The sequence below is a fragment of the Triturus cristatus genome, chromosome 11, assembly GCF_964204655.1.
Source record: "Triturus cristatus chromosome 11, aTriCri1.1, whole genome shotgun sequence".
Classification (NCBI taxonomy): Eukaryota; Metazoa; Chordata; class Amphibia; order Caudata; family Salamandridae; genus Triturus; species Triturus cristatus.
The window spans coordinates 354,417,828-354,439,558 of NC_140594.1; the positions used below are offsets into that span (position 1 = coordinate 354,417,828).

The following is a 21,731-nucleotide window of genomic DNA, read 5'->3' on the forward strand; positions in this document are numbered from 1 at the left end:
TGCGATAGAGGTGGTTCCAGAGCAGGAGAGGGGTCAGGGATGCTACTCCCGGTATTTTCTGATTCCGAAAAAGGACGGCAGATTGCGTCCGATACTGGACCTCAGAATCCTGAACTTTTACCTGAAACAGGAGAAGTTCAAGATGCTCACCCTTGCGCAGGTTCTTCAAGCGCTGAATCAGGAGGACTGGATGGTGTCGCTCGACTTGCAGGATGCGTATTTTCACATCCCCATCCTGAAGTCGCACAGGAAGTATCTCCGGTTTACGGTAGGGTCGCAACATTATCAGTTTGCTGTCCTCCCGTTTGGTCTTACTCCGGCACCTCGAGTCTTCACGAAGGTGATGGCAGTGGTGGCAGCTCATCTCAGAAGGTCGGGGGTCTCGGTTTTCCCTTATTTAGACGACTGGCTGATCAAGGCGGAGTCGTCGGAGAAGGTGCTGCGTCATCTGCAGGATACAACTCGGCTGTTGTACAAATTGGGTTTTTCGATCAACGTGCCCAAGTCTCACCTGGTGCCCTCTCAGCGCAACCTGTTCATAGGTGCGGTACTGGACAATACTGTTTGTCGAGCATTCCCACCTCTTCAAAGGATTCTCGACATACAGGAAATGATTCCTTTATTTTACAGCGGAGCGGTCGTTCCAGTTCTGAAGGTCCTTCGCCTGCTCGGTCTGTTCGCCTCCTGCATCCTGTTGGTCAACCATGCACGCTGGCACATGAGGGCGCTCCAGTGGTGCCTCCGCAAGCAGTGGTATCAGCACAAAGGGGATCTCAGGGAGTCTGTGAGGATCTCCAGAGAAGCTGCAGCGGATCTATCTTGGTGGAGCGTGGAGGGCAATCTGTCCCAAGGAAAGTCCTTCCATCTACCTCCATCGGTGGCCACGGTGATAACGGATGCATCCACTTTAGGGTGGGGTGCTCATCTCGGGGATCTGGAGATCAAGGGTCTTTGGTCTCCAGAGGAAAGGTTGCTTCACATCAACCTTCTGGAGTTACGGGCGATACGTTTGGCGCTCAAGGCCTTCCTTCCTTCCCTTCGCGGTCAATCTGTTCAAGTCCTGACGGACAACACGACCGTGATGTGGTATATAAACAAACAGGGAGGAGTGGGGTCTCTTTGTCTCTGCAGAGAGGCCCTGCGTCTATGGTCCTGGGCTCAGGACCATCAGATTTGTCTGATGGCAAATCATCTGGCCGGGGTTCTGAACGTACGTGCGGACAGTCTCAGTCGGCAGTTCTCCGCCGACCACGAGTGGAGGCTTCATCCGGAGGTGGTTCGTCACGTCTTCCGGATGTGGGGAACTCCTCGGGTGGACCTGTTCGCCACTCACGAGAATGCTCACTGCCCGTCATTCTGCAGTCTCCAGTATCCGATGTAGGGAGCGTTGGGGGACGCGTTTCAGTTGAGTTGGGGCTCACGACTCCTTTACGCGTTTCCTCCCATACCCTTGATTCCTCGGGTTCTGAGGAAGATTCGCCAAGACCGGGCCCAAGTTATTTTGGTCGCCCCGGATTGGCCAAGAAGGGTGTGGTACACAGATCTTCTCCACCTCTCCTCGTGCCCTCCGCTCCGTCTCCCTCTGAGGGCAGACCTCCTCTCGCAGTCGGAGGGGCAGGTTCTACACCACCACCTCCAGAGCTTACACCTTCATGCCTGGAGATTGAACGGGGCAACCTGAATTCTTTCTCTCTCCCACCAGATGTGGGGGATGTTATTTTTATCGGCCAGGCGACACTCCACCAAATCTATATACTCATATAGGTGGTCTAAATTTGTGTTTTGGTGCGGAGAGAGGTCCATTGATCCCTTGAAGGCTTGTTTGTCTAACATTCTACAGTTTGCCCTTTCACTTGCTCAGCAAGGCTTTGCTGTGGCTACTGTGAAAGGATACTTATCGGCTTTGCCGGCTTTCCTTTGTTTGCCGGATCAGCCGTCTTTATTCAAGTCACCTATTGTTCTTCGTTTTATAAAGGGCCTTACAAACAAGTTTCCTCCAACTCCCTTTATTATGCCTCAATGGGACTTAAACCTTGTATTAACTTATCTTATGGGTTCTCCCTTCGAGCCCTTACACAAATGTCCTTTGAGGCTGTTGTCCTTTAAGACGGTATTCGTTATTGCAATCATCTCGGCAAGGAGGGTAAGTGAGCTTCAAGCTCTTAGTTCAAGACCCCCATTCTTGACTGCATGCTGAACGAATGGTACTCAGGACCAGGGCTGCGTTTTTGCCTAAGGTGGTAACTCCTTTCCATCTGGGGCAATCCATTACCCTCCCTACCTTTTATCCTCCCCCTCACCCTTCCAAGGAGGAGGAGAGACTTCACCGCTTGGACCCTAAGAGGGCGGTGAGCTTTTACCTGGACAGAACAAAGGACATCAGAGTTGATGACCAGCTCTTCGTGGGCTTTGCTGGCTGCAGGAAAGGTCGAGCGGTGCACAAGTGCACCCTTTTCAGGTGGATTGTCTTGTGCATCAAGATTTGCTACTCCCTGGCTGGTAAGGAACCTCCGGAGGGTTTGAGAGCTCATTCCACTAGAGCAAAGTCTTCCACGTCTGCTTTGTCTAGGGGTGTTCCTGTGGAGGACATTTGTAGGGCGGCAACTTGGGCCTCCCTCCACACCTTCGCAAAACATTATTGCTTAGATACCGAGGTGAGGAGGGACGGACATTTTGCGCGATCCGTCCTTCAGGACTTTCTGGTATAGAAGGGTGGACACCCTCCTCCGGGAGTGGGGACTGCTGTGTAATCTATTCACAAAGTGAGGAATCCACTGGCAGATGTACCCATCAGAAGAACAAGTTACTTACCTTCGGTAACGCTTTTTCTGGTGGATACAGTATCTGCCTGTGGATTCCTCACTGACCCACCCGCCTCCACGTTGTCCATCCTTCTATACCTGTAGTTCTATGCCTGTAATTCTATTGATGGTGTTTCAAATGTGTTTATTACTGTCAAAGGCATTATGTTATTTCTTGTGCTTTGTTATTTATTCTCCACACTGTGTGTGTTGATCTGCATATTGTGTACTGTGTATACTGTGTATATATATTGCTGTCAGTCCGTCCGTGTGCCTCGAAGGCACGGAAAAAAGGAGCGGAACTGACGTCATCACGCCGACGAGGTCTTCTTATGGAGCCGGTGACATCAGCGGAGTCGCGTGCGGAGCCGTGTCTCTGTGACGTCGTCTTCGACCTCATCGGCGTGGACTGCTACAAAAGTTTCCGAATGTTGCTGGCGCAGGGGATATTCACAAGGTGAGGAATCCACAGGCAGATACTGTATCCACCAGAAAAAGCGTTACCGAAGGTAAGTAACTTGTTCTTCTGAAGCAGACATCGTGGGAATGATTATCAGGTCCAAACCCTCCTCACACATAGCGGATCCGATTCCCATCCAACTGGCTAAAAACTCAACCTCACCCTAGCCCCCCTCTGGACCCAGATCATAAATAGCTCCCTGAGTACAGGAATCATGCCAGACTGTCTAATACCACACTACCTCAGTGTGAAGTTAGAATAATGTGGCTGAAAACAGTCTAGCTACGGAGGTGTTATGGCATTTGCCAGGTATTTACCAGACCTTTTTCTGAAGGAACAAGGAACCTCTTTGTAGTACAGAGCTTGTTGGCAAGGGCACAGACAAGTAAAGACTTGTGGCCTTACTTGGAGGCTGTTGGGCAGACTTCCAGGCAGTGGGGTCGGTGAAGGCACTGGTCTATGCGATTGCTGACGGAACCACCAGCCCTATCTAGGGATCAACACCTGTCTAGAGGGGATCAGATCTCTGATCTGTAAATGCATCTACTGATGCAGTGTTTGCACTTTTGTCACCAATGAGCGCCATCCGAGCACCCAAAGTGATATGGCCCATAAGGCACTCTTTTGTGTCTTGTCAACATACCCCCAAGGTGGAGGTTTGTTAGTGAGACAGAAAAAAACACAATGGTCGGGAATCAAAGCGAGTTTTCTTTCTTTGCATCAGGAACACTTTTCTGTTTTTCTGTCTGAATGCACCATGCATGACAGGCTGGGGCAATTAAATCAATGACATTAGCCCTGCCCTATTCCAAAGGGCTGTGAGTGATTGGCATATGATATGATATGATGTGCAAGTGTAATTCTTCATCTGTTTTATTTTTGTTGTAGGTTTTTCCAGACAGAAGTTAACGAACGCAGGAAGATGAAGAAAGAAACGGGAAGGCGCAGTCGACCTTTCACCCCAGTGCACAACAGCCTCTTCTCTGAAAGTCTCTTTGATGCAGACCCGTGCGTTGGTTTTCTTTTTTCTTGTTTAAGCAAGACGTCTGACTTCCTAAGTGAATTATTAACAGCTCTCGTTTTGTGGGGCTACTTGTATGATACATATGGATACATTATTTAAGTATCCCAATTGGTTCCATTTGAAAACTGTCTTTTCCAGCAGCTTTTTTCTTAGCACTCCTGTTATGATCATTATAGTTCCATAGTCCTATCAGTTGTTCTTTCCATGTTCTTTTCTTTCCTTCTTTTGCATATAAAACGTTTAAAATCGCCAATGTGTCTTCATCTAGTAAAATCACCCCTATGGAAATTTGCAAATAGCTATCCTTTCATTGTGCGGGTTACAGGCCACGTTGTATCATAAACACATTTTGAACATGCTGTACATAAAACATAATCATTGGCCTCCAATGTCAAATACTACGCATGCTCTTATTACCCTTGTCTTGAGTTCATTCCTCTCTCTGGTTACCATTTCCCTCACTCCCACCTTTCCTGCCATGCATAGTTTCAAAGACTCTGCATTCTTCCCTAATGAGTATTACAAAACCTCAGTTGTCATTTTGGTGTCTTTTGCTATATACATACTATCCAAAGTGGTAGCTGTCCATGTTTAGTGATGCGTCAGCGTCTATGCGACATCAAGTAGTGCATACCTGCTAATTTTCAAAAATCCAACTTAATTCAACACAGTACTAAAACACACCACACAAGAACAAAACAGATGCAAACACAGAGCAACATACCAGAGTAAATACATCCCACTAAACACATAACAATTTTGTTTTTGTGTTTGTTGATGTTGAGGTTTTTGTGTGCTGAATTCATGCGTTGTAGTATCGTATTGTGTGGCTCTGTTGGGTTTTGGTTATTCTGTTGGTGTATTGTTTATGTGCGTTGTGGCTGGCTGTGATATGTTAAGCTGTTTTTTCATGTTGCTTTGTTGTTTTGTTTTCTTGTTGTGTTGGAGGACTGCTGCAAAGTAGTGCATGTAGCGTGCAGTCACATGTTTATTCCCTGCTAAGACTCCTCAGTGGAATATAGTGTATTAGTTACTGGATTTATCTCCTGCCAACTTGTAAATTGGGAGGGCAGGGTGCATATATCTTTGTTTCATAGGCCCAAGGCAAAGGTTATGTTGGCCGGCTGCTGGATTCCCTTTGACACCTGCTCCCAGCAAGGGTCTTAGTGACATAAGGAATGGATTGGCCTTTCATTTGGAGCTGGACATCAAGAACAGGTGCTGTGGATAAAGGGTTATGTGAACAGAGTCAGCTCTAAGCCCGCCGACTCACCAGCTGCCATGCCTTATCACACGGCCATATGGTATAGACGCACAATTACAAAGAGAGCGGGAAACCCTTGCCTAGAAGGGGGTTGCAGCAGGGGCAGCTCCTTCTTAATGGTGGAGGAGCGATGCCCCACTTGTCAAAGTCAGTCAGCGAAAAATCAAATGATAATAAAATAATATTATCATTCTATTTTCCACTGACTTACTGACCCTATGTTAGTGTGGGCGGGGAAGGACCATGGGAGGGAAAGGAGTGATGGGCACTGTAAAGTGCGCGTGTCTGGTTTGGCGGACCGTCTTAGGCTGGCCAAACAAAGATGTGCACTTAGGTTTCTCCAACCCAGCTGTGTTGTAGAGCCGGGTTGGAAAACACCACAGACTCCCAGGCACTGCCTGAGCAGCAAACCAGGCCACTCAGACCAATCTTGGTGCTGCTCTCATACTAGGTATAGCATGAGAGCAGCGTCGGGATTGGGAGGGGAGCCTGTGCCCCAGTGACTGTCGGGAGGCGAGCCAGAGAAGAGCACAGAGGCAGCTGGCGTCGATAGGTATGCTTTTAAAAATGGTTTATTATTCTCCAAATCCCCCGCTCCCCCCGTCCCCCTACCCCATTTTAGTTATACAGCAGCCACCACCGGGTTGTAGTTCACATGTGAAAGCTCTACACATCTGGTTTCAAATTACATCTGTCCCAGGACATGGCAGGTGCTCCAGATTAGTTCCTTACTGTTGTGGCAGAGGATATGTGTGGCTGTTAGGCAGAGCAGGGGCTCCACTCGCCCTTCTCCCTGTACACTCGCACAGTAAAAATATTCTTAGGTAGGCTGGTCTTCAAACTTCAGTCTTAGCACATGATGGGTGCTGCATGGCACTTCAGTTTCTACAGTGCCTCCATCCCTGTGAACTGAAGCCCTTCAATTCACAGGGATCAAAGAGGACCAACTGCGGCCCCAAGACACTGGCAGCAGTGTTGCCAGTGAATACCTGATGACTATAGTTACAGGTGAAAATCCGCTACAAGAGCACACTGGCAGAAAGAAGATTCTTGTTATTAAGAAAAAGAAGACCCAGTTGAATTTCATGTGAAATTCACCTGGCACCTCTCATTCTCAGTAATAACAATCCACTTTCTGCCCGTGTGCATTTGTAGCTATATTGCCGACTTTGGTAGCTGGACACTTGGCTTCTAATGCCAACTTCAGCACTTCGACAAAACTTCTGTGGTTCTGGTCAAATCCCTGAACTGTGGTTCTGGTCAAATCCCTGAACTGCAACACCTGTCAGTGTGGGTTTGACTGTTTCTATCACAGCAGGGTTTGGAGAGATTTGCAGATGGCTGGGTCCAAACTAAGGAGGAATGGCGGTCAAAAGAATGATGGGTTGGAATGCTTCAGAAGATGTGCCACCTAGAGATTTTTGCCTGATTGGGAGACCGCTCTAAATATGGCCAACTGCAGTCAGCTAGGGCAGCGGAGTACATCCCACCAGTGCCCTGGCAGAAGGGAATATGTTATATGAGGGTGTCTGAATTGTTTCTGTTTCTGCTCTTTGAATTGCTCTATTAAGACCCCATTCCGCATGTTAATATCCTGGATCTTAGGAATGGTAAGTTGAAATCTTTCTTTGTCAAAGCTCTGTTTCTCTGTTTTGCAGGGAACCTCTCTTCCGTCAGCTCTGTGCCCTACACTGGCTCCTGGAAGCTCTGTACCTAGAGCCCTTCAGTGCAATGCGGCCAGTGTCTAGCTGCTGGAACATAAAGTAAGTAACCTAGTCAGATCATTTTAACTGGTGCACAGGAATGTAAAGTCTCGTATAGCAAAGGTGACTCTTGCGATACGAAGACTTCGGCATTTCATTTCCACACATAGTTTTGTCAACTCTTTTTTTGTACACAAATAATACATCTCAAAATGGCGGTGGACTAACTGCTAGTAGTACCTCAAATGTTAAAGGCAGTTTATGAGTGTTAGTCAACATAGTAACCAGACAGTGTGGATATTTACATGGGGAGAGGAGGCCGGCGAGGTCTCGCTATGGGCCTTTCATGCAAGTGCCATGGTGTGCGGACACGTGTGGTTAGGAGATTGCGTTGTGACTGAGGGCTGGGAGTTCTGGTGAATGGTCAGTATCCTTTCCACTGGGCAACTGTGAGTCCTGAAGAAAATGTTGTCCTCTTCTATTTTCGCCCCCTCCTTCTTGACGTGTTATTGGCTGTATAGCGGGGGGAGGACTTCCATGGCTTTGGGTGTGATGAACATGGATTACTTTAGCTAAACAAGCTTTAATTGAGAAATGGGGTGGTGTTTGTAGAGTCATTGCCGCTGTTGGGACTGGTTTGCAGTTCAAGAAAGGAGTTATGTTACAGATCAATGACTATTTTGAGGGGTAACCGGAGACTTGGCTTGGACCCTCAGCAGTTTAGTCAGTTCGGAGAAGTTGGGTGTATTAGAGCTGAGTTGTTGTGGTAAGGAACGGCATGGGTACCGGTGATGGGTCAAGGCGCTAGGAGTGCGGTGGAGGCAAGGAATAAAAGGAAGGTGACGTTAGGATGGGTAGACTGATAATGATTAAGGTAAAAAGATATGTGAGAGTTTTAAAAATGTTGAGTTTGGATGCTTATGCATGGGAGTTTCAAAGGATGGGTTGGTTGTTAGTTATGTGTATTGTATTAGTGAAAAAGAGGTGATCAGGCTGGATGGTGTTGGCAGGGATTGTTATTTTTAGTTTCTCTTTAAAGCAGCCTTCCTTGTACTACACTGGTGACTTACCGGGGTTGAGCTGTCTCTCCCCTGCGTCTGTGACAACAGATGGCGGGAAGCAAAACAAATGTCAGTGTTCAAAAAAGATGGCATCCAATTCAGGCTTAAAATATCTTGCTGCCTTTGCTGTAATGAGATTGTCCAACAATGATACCATTCTAACCACAGAGAACTGGTGACAGGAATATTGCATACTTCTTTTCAAAATGTACAATGTAAGCATATAGTGCTAAAACAAGTTATTACCTTCGGTATAATGTCAAGTAATTCTAAGTGCTAACAATTCCACTAACACAATTTATTTTGAGCTTATTTAGTTATATTTTGATCTAGTTTAGATTGAAGACACAGGTTTTTCATATTGGACATAGCAGCGAATAGCATCACCAGTGCCTAATTTAATCCAGTGTTTGCAGGTGGGGTCCACCAGCGCTTTTGTTTTGGTGACCCGGAATTATTTTTAATCATCAGACTTTGACCCAGAAGAAGAGAAAGAGAGTCAGAAAATGGGGGAAAGAAGGGAGAAGCGAAGACCGAACAACAATAACTGAGGTAGAAGGCAGGGATAAAATGGAGCCTGCAAGAGAGTACAAAAAAAAGGACAGAGAGAGGATGTTTATTTTTATTTTTTTATTTTGAAGGTTTTATATAGCGTGAATATGACCCTTGCGGGTATCAGTGTGCTTTACAGGGGTAAACAAAAGAATAAAAGTCAAATGGATGCCATAATTATGTCCTGCTATAGATAGTTACAGAGGTGTGTGCGCAAAGACAAAAAATACTAAGTCATTTAAAACGAAGTAGGAAAACATCCGTTCTGTGGGTTGGATTAGTTGTTTATGTAAGTTTACTCATGAGCAGAGACTTCACTTCTTTCCTGAAAGAGGCAGTAGAGGGGTTCAGTCTGGTTTCTGGGGGCAGTCCATTCCAGATCTTTGGGGCGATTCCAGAGAAGGCCCGGTTGTATGTTTTTTCTTTTTGTCAAACCGTTGTGGTTTCATAAGAAGAGTGTTGGAACTTCTGGAGGATCTGTCACCACATGAGAGCTCTAGTTTCTGGGCCAAATATCCCAGGGTATTGTGGTGAAGGGCTTTGTGAGTCATACAAGATATTTTTAGTTGAATTCTTGCTTCGAATGGTAGCCAATTGAGAGCTCTAAGGTCAGCGGAAATGTGGCGGTTTCTTTTAGTACCCATGATGAACCTGGCCACTGAATTGAGGGAGGATCTTGCTCTTTTTGTTGCGGCATTGGTATGTTTCTGCATGTTTACATTCCTGTCAAGTATTATTCCTAGCGATCTTGCTGAGTCGATAACTTGAGGCTGGCAGTTGAGCGCTGTAAGTTGTTTGGTTGGGGGGAGCGATTAGGAGGAATTTAAGTCTTGAGGGTGTTTAGTTTCAAGTGCATTGAAGTCTGCATGGAGAACATGCACACCTGTATTGCCCCTGGCAGAGCGCTGTGTCACGGCACTCCAGACCAACCACAAAAGCTGCATGCAGCATTGTGATTCGCTTAGGGGAGGTAGCCTGGCTGCCTGCTTCCTGTTCCTGTTCCTGTTGGAGGCAGGAGAGCAGGAGCACTGAAGACGTGGGACCCGGCGGAAAGGTAGGTTTTTAATTATGACCCCCCATGTCCCCCTCCCCCATCGCCCAACCAACCCCCCCTGCCCTCCCCACGTGATAACCCCCCTTGCCCACCCCGCGTGTCCCCCCCCCTCCACGCGGACTCCCGCTCCCCCGCACCGCAACCCCACCCGGTACCCATGCCGGCCACTACTGATTTTCACTATGGGAGTGTTTTAAATCGTGACAGATCCATAATTCTCTCCAGAAGAACAATCTTAACGAACCCTCTTTGGCTCTCTTGTAACTTTACCAGGAGGAAAATGGCGGCCTACCTGCTAAAATGATTGCTTTTACAGATTAAATTCTCACCTGATTTGGGCTTCACCTGTTGTTCTGAAGAGGGTGCACCATGCTGTGCTCAATTTATCGATCTGGAAAGAAGGGAATATTTCACAGACATATCAAAGGAATGGAATGTACTTAGCTTTAATCATCTGAAATATGTTGTTTAAACTGAGCCTCAATAGCTGTTGAGAAGCTCAAGGAAGATGTAGGTAGGCTACTGTCTTTGAATTTTAATTCCTCAAATTGTCTAGAGAGGGAACATTTAGTGTTAAACCATGGATCCAGGTATTTCTAGCTGCCAGAGGGGTTGATAGGATCACTATTTATACCCACCCACCCTTCTAGCTAACCCTTTTGCTATTGTGTAGGACGTTGGGCTCTTTATGGTTTAAGCTTAGGTTAGTAGCAGCACAGGATGATCCCAGCAGATTTAATATATGTTAAATATATGACAATGCCGTCTGCATACATCAGAAGTTGGATGGGCATTACTCCAAGTTTACTCGTGTGGGCTCTATTGCTGTCAGCTATATAGAGAATGAAAAGTAATGGGGTGAGGATGCACCCCTGCTTTTAGCCTCAAGTTATATAGATTTTACTTGTTAAAGGAGAACTATCACCCGTTCTGTTTAAATGTGTTTACTGAGTTTTTAATTTGATTCATGTTGACCGGCGTCCTCACTGATCACATGTAACCATACATTACAGAAGAGAAGCATAAAGTACAATTAACGACATAGTGAAGACATGTATGCCATTCTGTTTGCGTGCTACGAAGAGGACGCCAAGTGTGATGAAGCGCTAATCAAAGGGAGTTTAGAACTGTTGGAACAACACATGTGGTCTACTGCCTGATGTGCCCTTGTAAGTTAAGGTACATCGGTAGTACTATACATAGTGTAAAGATAAGGGTTTTAGAGCACATGCGTGCAATTACCAATAAGGATATGAGTTATCCAGTGGCGAGACACTTTGCTATAAAACATAACAGCAATAGGAATTTACTCCAATATTTTGGGCTCGATTATGTACCACTCCATATTAGAGGTGGGGATAGAGTACTTAAACTGAGAAGATTGGAGTCAAGGTTTATAATTGATCTACAAACAAAAACTCCAAACGGACTGAACAGTGGTGAGGAGTTAACAGTACACCTAGGGACCTAGGATACTGATATAAGGTAAAAGCAACTCCAAATGAGAAATATAACATTGTAAATATCTGATACTTCTTAAACTGGTAAAACATTGATGGGTTTTAATTAGCCGATATACGGCCAGATTGAAGAGCATTATGAAGGACAGGGCGGTTTAGTATAGGGGAACCGCCATTAGCCGATCCACGGCAAGATCTGTAAAAATGAGGTGCAAGAAGCTTGAGTTAATATTAATTAAGAAATCGAGGAATGCATGATAACATGTAAGTTTGGTAAAGTATCGACATGATATAATATTTGCCATTTGAGATTGATCATGATAGTGAAATGTTCATTAATGTGTATATAGTATAATTGCAAATATCACGTACACGTTCAATGCTGTCTTTGCACACTCTAAGATGGCGCCCAAACTTAGGTCCGTAATTGTCCTTCTTTGCTCGCACTTCCCCAGAAATGTGATATTTAAAAAATGGCGCCGCACTATGCTAATTGTAACACACTGACGAAGGGAGAACCCGAAACGCGTCTGTGAAGCACTATGTAATAAACTGGCCAACAACCGAAACCCGTGAGTGCTGCTGCTTTCTTCCCGGATGGGAGAGAGGGTTTTTGGAGCAGGATATAAAACACGGGGCACCACCGTGGGAGCAGCACCCGCCATTGAGTGATCCGTTTAAAAGGTGCAGGGGAGCGGTTATATATATATATATATATATATATATATATATATATATATGTATATATATATATATATATATATATATTGCCTACTGGCGGTCGCCAGTAGGTAGTTATAGTTAGGACCCTGTTTCCATAGGAAAACCGCAACATTCTATTTTGAATAACTTTGGTGCCGGTCGACGAATCATCGCGAAATTTTCAAAATAGGTGGGGCGCTACGCTCCGCTCCTACCCTGAAAGTCTCGGGGGGATTCGTCAAGCGGGGGCTGAGATAAAAGGGGGGTCCCAAAATGTGTTTTTCCCATGCATTTTTCCATAGGACCTTTAGACACAGCTACAGCCCGAACGGCTGAACAGAGTTCCTTGAAATTTGGCAGAGAGGTAGTCTCCAGGTCAAGGAAGTGCCTTTTGTAGGTCTGGTGTAAATCTGTTCAGTAGTTCCTGAGAAAATAGCATTTAAATCAATATATATATCTGTGGCAGCTTACGGTGCGCTTACGGTGCGCTTACCGTACGCGCACGCCGCCGTGCGCGAGCGCGATTCTGATTGGCTGTTAGATCTTAGTAAACATTCGAATCGGTCGAAACCAGGAAGCAGCGGCCACCATTTTCTCTCTCGCAGTCCGAGGGGGTGTAAAACAAAGGTGGATAACGTGAAAAGGGGCAGGCTGGACAGTTCCTGACCCCCTAGCCTTTGTCAGGGGGTCTCAGAAGGACCCCCAAGGGCAAAAAATTAATTAAATTTTTTTTTTAAAAATCGCCGAATGCGCGCAGCGTATGCGCACGGCGTAAATGGAGAAATTTCGCGAAATTCGCGGAATTACGCGTACCGTGCGCGCACGGTTAAAAAAACTTTCCAAAAAGGAAAGCTTAAAAAAAAAAAAAAAATTGTGAGGTAAGGTTGGCTCTTAAAAGAGCCGTTGGGTTCATAGAGGGATGGAGAAAAGAAAGAATGGGAATATTATGAGCGTCTACAAACGTGCTGGTCTATCTTATTGTTAATAAGGGGAACACTGGTCTCCCCAAAAACAATAAGACCAGAACATGTTATACACCTCATTACAACCCTCCCAAATCGAGGGTTAAGATCCAGAGGAGCAGAAGAAGGTGATGCTCCCACCTCAGAGGAAGGGCTCAGCTGAGCTGCCGATGATGTACTCGGCTGAGCTTCTGAGGCTGGGCTCTGGTGACTTACTGAAGAGTTTTCTCCAGTATGTCGAGCAAAGGTCCTGGGATGTCTATCCCTAAGGTGTCTCATCATAGAGTGATTTCCAAAGGAATACTTTTTCCTAGGATTTCCTCTTGATAAAACACGGTCACAAAGTGTGCAAGTGACCAGTGGAGCATTGACCTTTTTGTCCCCCTCTGGAAAAGTAAAATACTCCCATACAAAAGAAGTCTTCTGTTTCCTCCTTCTCTGGATGATGGTGGTGCTGCTAGCCTCACTCTCAGAAGAGGTCTGCTGTTCTGCCATTGTATCCCAAAGACAATTCAGCTCCTGCTCCTAGAGAATCACAAGCAGTAATGAGGGGAACGGGTGTGGTGTGGGAAGTTTCTGGAACTGAAAGTACTTTCAACCAATGAAAAGTGTTCTTTCAAGCAGTAATGAGGGGAATGGGTGTGGTGTTGGAAGTTTCTGGAACTGAAAGTAATTTCAACCAATGAAAAGTGTTCTTTGTGGATCACATGACCTACCGTGCGCGCTCCGTAAGCTCACGGTACGCGCTCGTAAAAAAGTACGCATGCGCAAACGTGACGCTTACGGAGCGCTTACGGAGTGCGTACGTAAGATGCACTCGCGCATGCGCATTACACGCCCCTGCGTAACCGCGACGTTGCTTCCGCGTGTACGCGTACGTCACGCACGTATCACGTAGGCGCGGTGTACTTATGAAGTGCTGAGCACGTAGCGTCAGCTTACGGTACGCGTATCCTATTATGTACGCGCACCGTACTTATGACGTACGGAGCGCGTACCGTCAGCTTACCGAACGCGCAAGGAAAAAAAAGCATAAAAAAAAAAAACCTTTCCATAATGCATTATTTTATACATAGGTTTACAAAAAAATGTCAAAAAACAATTTGCATTTAAAAAACCGTACAAATTCACTGAAAAAACCATGAGTTTCACACACGGTATAGTTAGGAATTAGCATTTAAAAAACCTTGCAAATTCACTGAAAAAACCATAGGTTTCACACATGTTATAGTTAGCTGGAAATTTTACTGATAAAAAACCAATGAAATTCCCCCGTTATAGTTACTGTAGGCAACTACAACTCACGCGACCGTAATCCTCTGCTGATGACATATGTGTCTTTATGAAAAAAAAATATTTGTAATATATGTAGAGCTAAGATTTAATGGAAGAAGACATGGGCAAATAAGTGTCTAAATACAGTATTAGCATCAGCAGAGGATTGCGGTCGCGTGAGTTATAGTTGCCTACAGTAACTATAACAGGGGAATTTCATTGGTTTTTTATCAGTAAAATTTCCAGCTAACTATAACATGTGTGAAACCTATGGTTTTTTCAGTGAATATATATATATATATATTCACTGAAAAAACCATAGGTTTCACACACGTTATAGTTAGGAATTAGCATTTAAAAAACCTTGCAAATTCACTTAAAAAACCATAGGTTTCACACATGTTATAGTTAGCTGGACATTTCACTCGTGAAAAACCATTGAAATTCCCCCGTTATAGTTAGTGCAGGCAACTATAACTCACGCGACCGCAATCCTCTGCTGATGACGTCGGATATTACATCACTGTATTTAGACACCTATTTACCCATGTCTTCTTCCATTAATCTTTAGCTATACATATATTACAAATATTTTTTTTTCAGAAAGACACATATGTCATCAGTGATGTAATATCTGACGTCATCAGCCGAGGATTGCGGTCGCGTGAGTTATAGTTGCCTGCACTAACTGTAACGGGGGAATTTCAATGGTTTTTCACGAGTGAAATGTCCAGCTAACTATAACATGTGTGAAACCTATGGTTTTTTAAGTGAATATATATATATATATATATATATATATATATATATTCACTGAAAAAACATAGGTTTCAGGCACGTTATAGCTAGGAATTAGCATTTAAAATTAAAAAACCTTAGAAATTCACTGAAAAAAACATAGGTTTCAGGGGCGTTATAGTTAGCTGGACTTTTCACTCGTACAAAACCATAGAAATTCCCCCGTTATAGTTAGTTCAGCTAACTATAACTCGCGCGCCCTCAATGCACTGCTGATGACGTCACATATTACATCACTCATGACATGGTCAGTGACATCACTCATGACATCACTGATGACATCACTGATGACATCACTGATGACATCATCCAGTGAATGTGTGTTTTTCTGAAAATTACATATGTTTTATATATGTATATCTCAAGGTCGATGGAAGAATAAATGGGTATATAAGTGTCTAAATGGATGATTTGTTTTTGAAAAATTGATAGTATAACTGACTGATTAAGTGTATCTTAGTGAATACATGGCATAGTGAGTAATGTTTAAATATGTAAATATCTGTATCAGTCTCTCACTTTGTGTATAAGTGGCTGCATGGTTTGGTGAGTAGCTACATGAGTGTCTATATAGGTTATTAGTTGGTTTTTTGAGTATCAGTATAAGTGTCTGATGTCTGTATGGTTCGGTGTGGGGGTATTACGTAGTGCATAGGTGCATGAATGAGTGACTCACTGTTTGTATGTGTTGAAGACAGCATGTGTGCAGGACTGTATGGGTGGATGAGTGTGTGCATGGGTGTGTTAGTGAGTGAATGACTGTCTCAATAGTGTCTCTATGAGTAACTACATATGTTTTAAACTAGTATATGTGACTATTGGTGTATATAAGTGAGTATATGTGAGAGTGAGAGATTGAAAGAGTTCCTGTATGAATAAGTATGTGTTTCTATAAGTGATTGTTAAAAAGACTAAGTATGCGTAAGCTTCTGTAGAAGTAAGTGTGGTGGTGGTGTGTATAACTGTATATGCAGGTAAACGGATGTTTGATTCTTTATTAGCATGAGTGACTATGTGTGTGAGTAACTTTATGGATGAGTGGCGTTGTGTAACAGGATGTATAGGTGTATGAGTACATATGATGAGTGAGTACATGTATGAGTGACTGTATAGGACTGTTGGTGAATGATTGGATGTGGATGTGGATCTTACAATTACTGAATAGGTTGTTGTAACTGGTATTGGTATGTCCATTGTTTTGAAAATTTTAATTTCTATTTTTGAATGTGTGTATCAAAGGTTATATTAGGGGGAGAGGAGGTCTGCCACTCTATCACAAGGATGATGTCATCAGTGATGTCATGAGTGATGTCATGAGTGATGTCACTGACCATGTCATGAGTGATGTAATATGTGACGTCATCAGCAGTGCATTGCGGGCACGCGAGTTATAGTTAGCTGAACTAACTATAACGGGGGAATTTCTATGGTTTTGTACGAGTGAAAAGTCCAGCTAACTATAACGCTCCTGAAACCTATGGTTTTTTCAGTGAATTTCTAAGGTTTTTTAAATGCTAATTCCTAGCTATAACGTGCCTGAAACCTATGTTTTTTTCAGTGCATTTCAAAGGTTTTTTAAATGCTAATTTCTAGCTATGGCTACAGAGATAGGACATGTGAAGAAAGAAGGAAAAACGCAGAGAAAGAAAAAAAACAAATGCAGAAAGAAGCAACAGAAGTCCTCAAAGACGAAGAAAAGTGCAGGAAGAAGTATAACATGCAGAAAGAACAAACAGAAGAGCAGAAACAAGCCTTGTTGCAAAATCATCCTGTACCCTCAACTTTTTCAGACGGATACTGGTGATAACTGAGTCTGACTAACCAGTCCTAGAGCCAGTGCTATGTTAAAAGACACTCAGAATACAGTGAAAACACCTACATACACTAGGGCACACTATGTGTTGGGGTCCCCCTGTGATTAGCATGACCTCCTCTGTAAGCCGCTAGTATATAATAGGGAAGGGGATTAAAACTACCTCTTAAAACGCACCACAGGGCGTGTTTGAACACGTCACCTCATGCCCCGTCCCCTCCCTTCCCCACTGTGTAAACACGCCCTGTAGCCGTTTTAAGTTGGGAGATTAAGTCCCCTTGAATCCTGAGGGTCCCTAGGATCCAACTAGACCACTAGGTACCTCCAGTAAGCACCACAGAGTTGCGTTGCAGAGAGGTGTAAAAAGTGGCACGGCCTGCACCACCTCTCTGCAACGCAGAGCAGTGGTGCTTACTGGAAGCACCTGGTGGGCTAGTTGGACCCCAGTGTCCCTCAGGATTGAAAGGGAATTATTTCCCCAACTTAAAAATGCGCCACAGGGCCTGTGGGCGTTCTGAGTTGAGAGATTAAGTCCCCTTGAATCCTAAGGGTCCCTAGGGTCAAACTAGCCCACTAGGTACCTCCAGTAAGCGCCACAGAGCTGCGTTGCATGGAGGTGTAAAAAGGGGCGTGGCCTCAGAACACCTGTCTGCAACGCAGCTCCCTGGCGCATACTGGAGATACCTGTTGGGCTAGTTGGCCCTCAGGGACCCTCAGTATTGAAGGGGAATTAATTCCTCAACTTACAACAGGCCAGGGGACGCGTTTGCAGAGTGCTGCAAGGAGGGGGCGTGACCTCCGGTGCGATGCCAGTCTTTTATTTATTTATTTATAAGAAGGAGGGCTGTGTGGCCCCCTTTCTTTTTCTAATTTATTAGCCCTGGGGACCCCATCCCCCAGGGCCTGCACCCTAATTTTTTGTTGTTGAAAAAAATTAATTTGGCCCTCCCAAGGCCTTAATCGGCCCCGGGGACCCCAACCCCCAGGTCATGGCCTTTTTTTAATTTTTTTATTCTTTAGGAGGGGGGCTGTGTTGCCCCCTCCTCAGGCCACTTTTTTGTTTTTTTAACTTTTCAAAAACCTTTATTTACGTATAGGAAGTGTACAGGGCAGACCGCCGACTATCCACGTAGCAGTGGGAGGACTCAGCCGTCCAGTCGGGCAGTTAAGTTATCTCTTACACGGCCATTTAGCCGACATCCCGGAGGACCGACGGCGTCTCAATAAAACATCATACACAATAGTCCGGGCATGATCGCAACTTCGAATAGAGGTTGCACTAGTCCCCAGTCTATGTTACAGCCATGCGTTTATGAATGAGAAGTATAAAATTATCCACCTGCGCCTGCAAACCTGGCGTAGTCCCTGTAGGTTCTAATCATATCACTAACCCCAACCACTCACCCCACCCACCGCTCGCTAGCTGTCTCCTCCTTCCCCCCATCTACATGTACATGCGTCCTCAGTCCTTCTGCCTAGCAGTAACCAGTGATAGCACCTCCCCGCATTCAGTCTGTATACAACCTTGCGTTACTCATTCACACCCCGAGTGACCCCTTTGAGAGCGTGACAGTCAGATCTGAAGTGTACCTGTCCACACCCTCTACGTGCGGGCATCCGTCCCAACTGACGCTCCAGCATCCCTCACAATCGTGCGCCCCTAGAGTCCTGATCTTGTCCAGTGCCCCCCTCGGTCTCGGCAGTGTTAACACCTTCCACTGAACTCTAGGCTGTTTACCACCCCAGGCCAGCTTAATAAGGGTTTGGGTCAACTGCGTGAAAAAGGCCTTGGACAGCACTATAGGGATGTTATTGAATAGGAACAAGAATCTTGGCAAAACCACCATTTTCATGATGGCTATTCTGCCCAGCAGAGACAGGGGAAGCCTACTCCACACCTCTACGTCCTCAACTAGGTTGGCGTAAGCCACTCCGTAGTTTTCCCTGAGTAGAACCTCTGGATCCTTGTGGAGCCGAATCCCCAAGTATCGGATTGAATCTGTCGTCCACTGCAGTGGATATTCCATATGAATCGGCAAAGTAACCGGTGTCAGCGGGAACGCTAGCGACTTGTTCCAGTTCACCTTGAGGCCAGACAGGGCCCCAAACTTGACCACCTCCCTCAATATAGAAGAGAGATTCTCCTCCGGATCCCGGACGTATAGCAGCGTGTCATCTGCGTATTTTGAAATACCGATCTTATAGGTGGGAAAGTTAATACCCTCGAATCTATGGTATTCTCTTATCGCGCACGCCAAGGGTTCCGCTACTAGAGCATATAGGAGGGGGGAAAGGGGACAGCCCTGCCTGGTTCCACTGCCAACTTCGAAGGCCTCCATAACCTGGTCACCTATTCTCAGCCTGGCAGTGGGTCGGTAATACAATGCACCGAGCATCTGCAAAAAGGGCTCTCCCAGTCCGAATTTCCTCAATACCCTCACCATAAAGGGCCATTCCACAGAGTCGAATGCCTTCTCCATGTCCAGGAAAAGAGCTAAGGCTTTGCGCTCTGGGCGCACATGCTGCATGGTTCCCAGTACTGTTCGGATATTATATGTGAGATTTCTGGCCGGGATAAAGCCCGCCTGCTCCGGAGCCACGAGCTCCGGCACCAGCAGCGCCAAGCGCGTAGCTAGGACCTTGGCGTACAACTTGGCGTTTACATTAATCAGGGAGAGCGGTCTGTAGGATCCGCACAAGTTGGGGGGTGTCCCGGGTTTCAAGATGGTGACGAGCAGAGCCTCTCTCATAGTGTCAGGCATGCTACCTTCCTGGCATATATCATCAAAGAGAGTTATCAGATGCGGGAGGACCTTATCCTTGAAGGCCTTGTAAAAGGCCACCGTCAGCCCGTCAGCCCCAGGGGCACTGCCTGATCTCATTCCCTCCAGAATCTCATCCTTTTGTATGGGCAGCATCAGAAATTCCCTCTGAGAGTTGGACAAAAAGGGCATTTTAATATAACTGAGGTAGTCCTCTATTTCCTCTTCCATCTGAGAGGACTGAGATTTATAAAGTCCAGCATAGTAATCCCTGAATTCGTCAATAATCTCTCTCTCTCCAGTAACCACTGCCCCTGCGGCGGTGACAAGTTCGTCGATGACCTCGCTAGCAAGGAGCCCGGGCGTTCACCCTCCCCATATGTGCGGGCCGTAGCATACTTGCCCATATGCTGCACTTCCCTATCCGCTTCACTATTGTATTCAGAAACCAACTCTTGGATCCTAGCTGCAACATCGGAATCCGCGGATATCCGATGTTGCTCTTCTAACTGCGCCAGCTGCGTCTCCAGGGCCTTCAGCCTCTGCCGTATGGACTTAAGGACACTAGAGTGCTTGGCCATAGCCATACCACGAATATATGCTTTGAACAAGTCCCACAACGTGTGGAAACTCTGAACAGACCCCAAGTTATTATCGAAGAAGGTATCTATGTCCTCCGCCAATTCGCCCCTAAATACCTCATCTAACAGTGAGTAGGGTGGCAGCCGCCATGTGAACGGCGGGATTCTTTTGACCGGAGTATCCAGTATCAAAAGAAGAGGGGAGTGATCCGACAGTGTACGTGGTAAGACCACGCACCCCTTAATAACCGTAAGCAGCGACCGTGATGTTAACCAGTAGTCGATTCTGGTGTGCACGTCATAGAATGCAGAGTAGTGCGTATATCCCCCTTTCCCAGGATGTCTGTGTCTCCAGACATCCACCAGGTCAAGTCTAGTCAGTTCCGCTTGCATGTGCAAGGCAGCAGCCGCCGGGCGGCGCATCGGCCCCGAAGAGCGGTCCATGTTCGGGTTGAATGTGAAATTAAAGTCACCTCCCCAGACCATTCTAGCGTGTATGTATTGCCTACAATGTGCGGCCAGAGCGGAGTAAAACTCAGAGTTATCATAATTGGGGCCATAAACATTAACTACCACTAGGTCATGACCTTTCCCGACACATCTAGCGAATAAATAGCGCCCTTCCGAGTCAGCTTCCAGCACCGTTAATTTCAGGTTTGATCGTGGGTTTACCCATGTGACCACCCCTCTGGAGTGCGTAGTAAAGCCCGCCGCTACACTATTACCCGCTAGCCCCTTCGCAGAGAGCATTTTACTCGTAAGGGGGAGGTGTGTATCTTGTATAAGTGCCAGGTCAATGTGGTGCCTGTGGAAATAATTCAGCACTTTTCTCAGTTTGCGGAAATCATTCAACCCCCTGACATTCCACGTCAACGCTCTCAAAGCCATAGTGCCACTGTCACTATTCGTAACTCTAGGGTCAGACATCCCTGCCAGAATGTGCCATAGAATCAGCAAAGACGTTCCCTGTGCGAAGTGCCACCCACTGGCAGTAACCGGGCAACTTAGTCCGGACATACAAAGATAAGTCAGAAGACATGCCTCTCAGCGTACCGTGCGTACCCCCGTCCCCCAACCCAAAACATCCCCCTATTGTCACTTCCCCCCGCCCACAGCCGACCGTGCCCAACCTGGCCAGACAGGACCCCGACCCTTCCCCCCACTACAGCAAACACCTTGAACATTCCCCAAACCAGCCCCCGTAGGGACCATGCGAGCCAACAGCGCTAGGGCAGAGGTTACCGGGCAAAAGCAATCACAACCTGTCAGCTGCCCACAGTATTGACGTGTCCCCGCACCATTGCCCCCATATAGCCATACGGCATGAGCCGCTCTCCTTCCTCCACCATTAGGTCCAGGGGCATCCCCACTACACCTAGCGGGATCCAAGCCTTACGCCTAGAGATGCATTCCTGATGGCCCTAAGGGGCCCGTGCAACGACCCTGCCCATCATCTAGT

The 21,731-nt window shown here is 46.0% G+C and overlaps 1 protein-coding gene across 2 annotated transcripts in view; it reads left to right on the forward strand.

Moving 5' to 3' along the window:
• Positions 1 to 21,731, forward strand: part of CCDC60 (coiled-coil domain containing 60) — a 639,895-nt gene that overhangs the window by 392,709 nt on the left and 225,455 nt on the right. For both annotated transcript variants that reach the window (XM_085633209.1, XM_085633208.1), the window contains exons 5-6: positions 4,150 to 4,269; positions 7,208 to 7,312. In XM_085633209.1, the coding sequence (XP_085489335.1) occupies positions 4,150 to 4,269; positions 7,208 to 7,312 (225 nt within the window). The remainder of the gene's footprint in view (positions 1 to 4,149; positions 4,270 to 7,207; positions 7,313 to 21,731) is intronic.